This window comes from Penaeus monodon, chromosome 17, assembly GCF_015228065.2.
Source record: "Penaeus monodon isolate SGIC_2016 chromosome 17, NSTDA_Pmon_1, whole genome shotgun sequence".
NCBI lineage: Eukaryota > Metazoa > Arthropoda > Malacostraca > Decapoda > Penaeidae > Penaeus > Penaeus monodon.
Genome location: NC_051402.1, coordinates 33,688,805 through 33,698,804, shown reverse-complemented (window position 1 = coordinate 33,698,804; position 10,000 = coordinate 33,688,805). Strand labels below are relative to the sequence as shown.

The 10,000-nt window shown below is 37.4% G+C and overlaps 1 protein-coding gene across 1 annotated transcript in view; it reads right to left on the bottom strand.

Moving 5' to 3' along the window:
- Positions 1-7,951, bottom strand: part of LOC119583352 (mucin-5AC-like) — a 66,277-nt gene extending 58,326 nt beyond the window's left edge. Inside the window, exons 1-2 of the mRNA XM_037931825.1 lie at positions 7,855-7,951; positions 6,351-7,129 (exon numbers count right to left, since the gene is read on the bottom strand). Coding sequence (XP_037787753.1) covers positions 6,351-7,129; positions 7,855-7,951 — 876 coding nt within the window. The remainder of the gene's footprint in view (positions 1-6,350; positions 7,130-7,854) is intronic.
- Between the last annotated feature and the right edge of the window lie 2,049 nt (positions 7,952-10,000).

Sequence of the window (10,000 nt, the reverse complement as noted above, 5' to 3'; positions counted from 1 at the left end):
CTATCTCTGTATGGACTCTACTGGATATCATTATCTATCTCATATCTCTATATATGATTACTCTTATATCTCTATCTACTATCTCTATACTATATCTCTATGGACTATCTCCTATCTCTTTTATGATTATATCATCTATTATATCTATATCTATCTCTTCTCTCTCTCATGGATCTCTCTATATCGCTCACTCTCTCTCTATCTACTCTCTATCTCTATATCTTATACTCTGGATATTCTCTCTACTCTGCTTCTCTCTCGATCTATTATCTCTCTCTCTCTCGTAATCGATCTAGATCATATTGGATCTCTATCTCTCTCTTCTATCTCTCCTCTCTCTCTCTCTATCTCGCTATAGTCTCTCATCTGCTCTCTCTGGCGCTCTCTCTCTATTATCTCTTCTATCTCTTCTTCTCTCTATCATATCGCTAGGGCGACTCTCTCTCTCTCTATCTCTCTCGTCTCCTCACTCATCTCTCTATTATCTCTGGACATCTATCTTTATCTATTCTAGCTATTGTAGAATATCCTCTTGCCTATATCTCTCCTATCCTCGCTATCCTATTATATATCTCTTCTCTCATCTCTCTGGCTCTATCTATATATATCTATATCTATCTATATATATCTAATATACTCAATCCTACAGCACTCCTGAGTTCGAGAAGTTCGAGTCCCGCCCGGAGCGTTGTTTCCTTGTGCAAGTCACATTCACCTCGCTGCCTGCCTGAGCCGCTATCCGGTAAAGCCGCTAGCAGGGTAATAGAGATGGTGACTCGATAAACCCACCGGGCGGACTGCAACGGCAAGCCACCGCTCTAAAATTGCAAGAAAACATGGAAAATCCATGATCGCCAACGTCCTGGTAGTACAATGCATACGGCCGCGGTAGCCGAAGTGTTTAGAGCATTCGGACTCAAGACTGGCACGACATGCAATCTGAGTCGAGGTTCGAGCCAGACCGCCCCGTCGCGTTTGTTCCCTTGGGCAAGGATCTTCACCTCGATTGCTACCTAGCCACTGTTGGTGGCCAGCCAGCCCAAGTCAGTGCTGGTCCCAAGCCTCGGACTAAAATAGAGAGAATGATTACTACCATAAAAAGGAACACCGGCACTCTAACGTGGAAAGGAATTTGGGACCCTACCACGTACCACTCCAAGCACACAAACATGAAACTGCAATAAGTATCATGCTGTGACCAAGGCGGCTCAAACATGACTAACCGTAAAAATGTGTGTATATATATATATATATATATATATATATATATATATATATATATATATATACCTATACTATATATTGCATATATATATATACATATATATAATATATCCAATATATATATATATACATAATATATTATATGCATATATATATATATTACATATAGATATACAATATTATTATATATATTATATATAATATATATAGATATATCATTCTATATATAATATACATATATATATATACATATTATATATACCTATATATTATAACATTATATATATACAATATATATATATATCTATATATGATACATATATTATATACATTATATATATACATAATACATATATATATATCATATCATACTATATATGTACATATTATATATATCATATACATATATATCTATATCTATATATTACATATATATATACATATATTATATATATATATATTATATATATATTATTATATATACATATATATATTACATATATATTACTATATATATACTATAGGGTATATAGATTATATATATATAATACATACATATATATATATATACATATATATATACATTATACATATATATATACATTAGTATATATATATATAATTATATATATCAAAATCATATATATATATATCTATGTTACTATATATACACACACACATATATATACACACCTATTATTACCAATGTATATATATAGCAATATTTATAGATTAATATATATATTTATATATATATATATATCAATATATATACAATATATATATTATATATGTATATATAGTATATATATATATATTTATATATACACACATATTATATACACATATATATATATATATCTATCATGCATTCTATATTATATATATATACTATCTATATGTGGTGTAGTTGTGGGTGATTATGTGTGTGTGTGTTGTGTGTGTGGTGTGTGTGTGTGTGTGTTTGTGTGTCTGTATCTCTCTCTATATATATATCTATATCTCTGTATCTCTATATCTCTATCTCATCTATCTATATATACTAATATATATCTATATATCTAGAATGATGCGTGATGTGTGTGTGTGTGTGTGTGTGGTGTGTGTGTGTGTGTGTGTGTGTGTGTGTGTGTGTGTGTGTGTGTGTTGTATTATATAGATATATAATATATATAATATATATATATATATGTATATATATAATATCTATCTATATACTATATATATCTATTCTATCTATTAATATCTATATATATATCTACTATATACTCTATAATATATATATATATATGATATATCTACCCCACACACACACACGTATCTATATATATACATATATAATATATATATATATTATTATATATATATATTTATATATATATATGTAATATATATATAGATAATATTATATTATATATATATCTATAATCGTATATGTGTGTGTGTGGGTGTGTTATATGTATAATATATATATATATATATATATATATATATATATCTATATATAATATATATATATATATATATATATATAATGTACATATCCACACCCCCCCCCCCCCACATTATATATTCATATATTATCTATATAAACTCTCTATATCTATATATATATACTATTTTATTAACTATTTATATATATAATATATCTAATATCTATCTCTACATAATATAATATTATATAAATAATAGATATATAATATCTCATACATATCTATATAAATACCTAATATATTAAATAAACATAGATATCTCAATAAATAATATATAAATACTATATCTATATACTACATATATATATCTATATCTATATATATCGCTATATATATATATATCTATATTACGATATTAAATTTTTAAATATATATACCATAAATATATCTCTACAAAATAGATATATATATATATATTATATCTATATATATATATCATCTATAAGCTATATGCTCTATTCGATCTATCTATCTATCATATACTATCTATCATAACTCCCTCAGTCAATAATATATCGAATAAATATATATATATTATTATCACATACTATATATCTTATCTATATCTCTACATAAATATTCTCTCAATCCCATAAACTAGCATATCAATCATTAAATCTATAATATATCAATCAAATCTTTCTATATCATATAAATCATATATATCTCTATCTATATCTCTATCTATAATCTCTCTATCTATAGCATATTATCTCTATTCTATCCACCCTACATTATATCTATACATAAAATATCTATCTCCCTCCCTCATATCTATCTAATATCTCTAATCTATATATGATATCTATATGTCGATATCTCTATTCATATCAATAACTATATCTATACCTCACTCTATCTCTACTCTACCACTCTACTATCTAACATAAATATTTCCTATACTCTCTAAACATCTCTAATAGATATCTATTCTGTCTCGCTATATCATATATCTATATATATATCTACACATCCTTCTATCATCTCTATCTATATATCTTCTTATCCTATCCTCCTCTCTGCTGTCTCTATCTCTCTCTCTCTCTTCATACTAGTATGTGGATCTCTCTCATATCTATCATATCTCATCTCTATCTCTCTCTATCTATCATCTATCTATATTAGGATCTGTAATGTGTATATCTCACTCTCCCTATACTATATATCATATCTATTCTCTCGGGTATCTCTCTTCATGTATCTCTATCTAATACACATACATTGCATCATCATTCATCTCTATAATTCTCTGATATATATATACTATCTATATATATATATATATATCTATATATGTATGTGTATTCTATATACTAGCTATTATATATATTATATATATAGATCTATTATATAATATCTATATATCTAGATATATAGCTATGTATGTGTAATCGTCTATAGATACTACCATACATCCATACCTATCTCTATCTATCTTATTATTATATATCTATCTCTATATATATAATATACATACCTATATATATCTCTATATTTCCCCAACAGTACATCTCTATATATATCTTACCATATATATATATATATATATATATATATAATATATATATATATATATACACAGTACATATATATATATATATATATATATATATATATAATATATTATATATATATATACATATTATTATATATATATATATACATATATATATTATTATATATCATATATATAGATATATAAATATATCTCTCTATTATATTATATATATATATATATAGATATATATATATATATATATATATATATATATACCATATATATATCTATCATATATAGATATATATATATATATATATATATGTAATATATATTATATCTACTATTATTATATATAGCTACTATATCTATTGTATATATTATACTCTATATATATTATATTCTATCGATATATATATTCGTCTACTGTCTCGCTATATATTGTCTTCTCTTCTATCTATATATATCTCTCTCTCTATAATCTGTCTCTCTATATATATAATAATATCTATACTATATCATCTCTATTAATATACTCTCCGGTCTTCTCTACTCTCTGTAATATCTAACTATATATATCTCTCGGTCGCTACAATATATAATCTATATATGTCTCTCTCTATCTGCTGTCTATCTCTACTATAGCATCTCTCTGTCTGTTATATCTATCTCGACTCTCTCTCTTCATCTCTCATCTCTCTCTCTCTCTGCTCTGTCTCTTATATACTGTCTCTCTATCTCTCTCTCTCTCTCTCTATCCTCCTCTCTGCTATCTCTCTCTATATCTACTATCTCTCTGCTACCCTCTCTCGTCTCCATCCCCTCCCCTCTCTATCTCCCGCCTCCACTCGCTCCTAATCGGCCTCCCCTACTAATCTTCCTACCCACATCACCTATACTCTAGCCCCCCCTCCCTCTCTCATACACTCCCCATCCCTATTATATATACCCACCTACATCTCATACTCTCCCACCTACACATCTATCTATACACCACTTCTCCTAATACTCTATATCTATATATCTCTTCTATCTCTATATCTCTCTCGTCCATCTCTATCTCTATCGTACCCCTCCATATCTTCTTCCACCCTCCTCTTCTCTCTACCCCCTCTATTATCTCTATAGCTATCTCTCTACTCTTAATATATAGATCTATATCTTCTCTACACTACTCCTATCTATCTCTACCCTACATATCTCTCTCTATATCTACACCTCCTCTATCTCTCTCTCCCTACATCTATATATACCCCTCATTTATCTCCCCTCCCTATCTATCTATACCGACATCCAGCTATCTCTATCTATCACACCTCCTATATCTATTATACCCTACTATCTATATAGCTACCCATACTCTCGCTCTCGCTACCCACATCCATATCCTCTCTCTCTTCCTCCTCTCTATTAGATATATCGCTATCTACTCATCTCCTATCCACACCCCCCACCCCACACACACCACCCCCACCCCCCCACCCCCCCACACCCACACACACCACACACACACACACAGTAATTCTTAATCATAGAGAAATAAACAAACGGAAACCTGGGGGGGCGTGTGTTAAGAGCTTGGAGGTAGGCAAAGGCCGACCGACATGTAGCAGTGCCAACATTTGATAACTGAGGTGACAGTAATAGCGTCAGAGGAAGATGACATGTCAGGCGTCCAGGGTCAGGCAGCAATGGCAATAATCGACCATTTTCTTTTGCAACACAAGAGGTGGCAACTAAATTCATCTCGATAAGAAAACAAGTTCTAAATACAAAACTAAATACAAAAGTTATCAGTCTGGGATTTTTTCATTGCATTCGTATAACAACGAGACCATTTATGACCCAGGTGTGAAAACCCATATTTCTAAAACTGCTCCCACACGGTGGAACATTTACTGCTTGTTTTGACGCAAGGCATAAAAAGCAGTATTCAGCCTGTGTCTTTGTGCAGGGGTGGGGAACAGGCGTGCAAGCATGCCTGTTTCCATCATTAGCATTCCACGCCGTGACGCAGCTTGTCGAAGCCCGGCGGACAAACAATCTCAGCCCGACTTGCATTCAGACACAGCTAAAGACACGCGCACATATGCACAAGCAAAGAAACACACAGACACAGACACACACACACCTACCTCGCGAACCTTCTGTATGAGGAAGCAGGAGGGCGCCAGGGCCGTGCACACGTAGGCGGCGTCCGCGTCCAGGCAGCCGGGCAGAGGGTCCGAAGGGCTGACGGTGCTGACTCTGCCGGGGCAGCACCAGCCCATCTGGTGCTGCGCCGCCTGGTGCTGCTCGCCTGTCGCTTGCTGGTGGGAAGGGCCAGCTCCTCCGGCGGCGGGCGGCGTGGCCGCGGACTCGTGGTGGAGCGTGCAGGCCGCGGCCAGGCAGTACGTGGTCACGCTTCCGCCGCCGCCCACGCTCGGGCTTGGGCACGGGGATGAGCGAACCCGCTGGCTGGACGCCGGCCCCGCGCCCCCCGAAGACGTGGGCGTAGAATGCTGGCGCGGGTGGTGGCGCAGGTGCTGGTGGTAGCGTGGGGTGTGCGGGCGTGAGCCTCGTGGTGGAGGCGGGGGCGGCCCTGGTGTGCGCGGGCGCGAGCCTCTTGATGGTTGCTGGTAGTGCTGCTGATGGTAGTGACTGGCACGCCCACCACGGCCCCTCCCGCCGCCCCTCCCACCTGGACTTGTGGGTGCGGGCGTGGGCGGTGCTAGCAAGGCGCCCCTGTCCACGCCCGCACCACCCCAGCCGCCATCCGCCCACACGCCCGCGGACGACACTGCGAGCGCCGGGCGACGCCTCACGCCCGCGGGCGCACCCGCATCATGTCGGCGACGCCCTCGAGGTGAAAAGTGCGCTGAGGATGACGGGTGTGGCACTGCCTCTAGATGGGCGTCGTGGCCTCTGAGCCCGTCTCACGCCCTGCCGGGTGGCACCTCGGGAAGCGAGCGCGGGCTGGCCTAACACTCGAGGGTGGGGTGCAACCGCGTCTCGCAGCAAAGGCAGCGCTCACGCAGCAGCTACTTCAGTGCGAGTAGCACCGCTGAGTTGCTTGTTTGCGCGCGGCCGCGTGCTCACATCCTCATGCGGTCAAGAGGCGGCCTCGCAAGAGGGACTCGGCCACTTCACCGGAACTCAAAACGCGTCGCTCACCATAGCTCTGGCTCCTTATCTTTCAATGCGGTCTTTTGTGACAGATGCCAACACAATTCGAGAAAGTCTGGGCTTATTTAGATGAGGTAAAGTTAGATTCCTGTAACAATTAGTAAATAATATATTTAACAGATTTTTATTTCTCCTCTTGTTTTGTAAATAAAATAAAGTTACATAAAATACGCAAACCACCAAAGAGAACTTGATATAATATAAATGCAAAAGATATTGCATCATCAGAGTTTTTTGTTGCGAAAATCATAAAAAAATAACAAAGAAAATGTCAGTAATCTAAGAGACCGCTCCTGCTTTTGAAGGAATTACAATACATAAAAATACATGAAACATCAAAGGTGCCAAATTTGCCCTCGCAAAGGTCGAAAGAGCATCAATGTAGGAGACTTTCTCCTTCCCTCTCGCAGTCTTAACTGTCAATCGACCAAGCATGTTATTAAACACAATTCCTTGATGCCCTTGCTCATTCACTCGCACTCACTCCCTTCCCGCTGCTGTCCCATACGCGCATCATCTGCAGCCACCGCCCGACTGTCCTCGAATAAACAGTGCCACTTTCTCGAGACATGACGCAATAAAATCTACAATATTTTAAAAACACTTTCTGGAAAAAAAGTCCCGTATCTTATTAAACCACTCTCGTAACCTTGCCTAATATGATGTACACTGGTATATGCACACAATCATTATTGCACACTTTTATCGCATTCTACAACTGAAAAATACTGGAGAGAGTTAATGATTCTAAACAAAGAACTCCAGAAGACGCACCAGCCGCAGCAGAACTGGCAGAGGGACCCTTGCATAATCATCTCCAGGTCAAAATGCTTGGTACATGTTCGGTGCCCTCGGTGCAGGAGTAAATGAGGGAAAAGGTAAATTGGAGTAAGTATACGAGAAGCGAGTACAATAAAGGCACAGACAATAGAGCCGGCGGAATGGGTGCTTCCATCTTGAGGATGCCCCAACAAGGGCCTCAGAACTGATGGTTAGCTCCCGATTCAGTTCACAAGGAAATATCGTAACTCCATCCTTTGCCTGTTTTTCTCTTTCGTAGAGAAAAGGCGACGAACAGCGTTGACCCAGGAAGAAAAGCATAAAAAAGGAAAAGGAAGATTGTCGCACGAAAAAAAAAAAAAATCCCGCTTTTTTTCAAGGACATTTCCGAATGTAAAAGGATCCGAAATGTATCAAGTCAGTGCGTGATCTGAAGTCGATATTTGCATTATAACTCCAGTTTCATATGATACTGTTAGTGTGTGCACCACAGGCTACTCTCTCGCTGGTTTCATCCGGACTGTCCACTCTTGCTTTCTACCTCACCCTTCATCTCCCCTATCTTTAAATCTTGTTCTCTCGCTGCTGATATGAGGTAAAACGACCCCTTCTTCGTTCTTGTGTACAAAGAATATTCACAGAAGCCTCATTTTCTCCTGCAGAGTCAGAGCAGCGGCAACACCATAACACACGAGAAAAACAATCATCCGTTTTTACTTATACTTCTGGGCGAAAGTATATACCCGCTAATAATGCATAACTTTCAGTCATAATACTTATCAAGTGGGAGATGCGAGTGATTGAGTGAGTGAGAGAGAAGAGAAGAGAGGATGGAGAAGCAGAAACTGAGAGACAGACAGACAAACAGTCAGAATAGAGTGCAGAAGAGGTTAGTGATGAACAGTGTCGTGGTGATAATGAAGGTCGCGGGGTTGGAAGGCCACGGCGCATACACTCCTTAAATGTCACACATTAATCTTCCATGGAAATTTTAAGTATGTTATCTATCTTTCGTGCGCTCCCCCCCCCCCCTTTTTATCATGAAAACAGAAAAGAACAAAACCATACCCGCTTCCATATGGAATGATTAATAATAAAAATAGAATTATAAAAGTAATAAAAATAAGAATCAAGCTAGGCCTTAAATGAAGAAAAAACTCGGTGCCCGTGCCCGCTACCCTGATATTGGAGAATAGTTTGCCCGCACGCCACACGTAATAGCCGTGATCACCGAGCCACCACGTCTACCCTCATATCCATGTTTATCCCATGAAAACCTCGCCGTGAAACCCAAAATTCTCTTTTCCTTTTGAAGCTGACTTGGCCGGCAGGTGTGTTTACAGCCTTGCCTCTCAGGCACTACGCAATCAATACGATCTAACCAAATGTATATTCACTTACTCTGTTCTCCGATACTGGAGAGGGTGGGCGTGTCCACGAAGAGGAAATGAAGGGAAATGTGGGAAAAGGAGGACAGAAGCAGAAAAGGCAAGAAAGAGGAAGATAGATATCGAAAAGGATGCAAACAGAGAGAGAGAGAGAGAGAGAGAGAGAGAGAGAGAGAAAAGAGAGAGAGAGAGAGAGAAGAGAGAGAGAGAGAGGGAGAGAGAGAGAGAGAGAGGGAGAGAGAGAGAGAGAGAGAGAGAGAGAGAGAGAGAGAGAGAGAGAGAGAGAGAGAGAGAGAGAGAGAGAGAGAGAGAGAGAGAGAGAGAGAGACTGAGGGAGCAAGAGCGCTCCAACATCTGCTTCGTACCATAAATTCATTGCCAAGGCCAACTACCGAACACGACCTTGGGACCATCCCCCTCACCTCCCATTCTTTAGTCGACATCAGAATGAA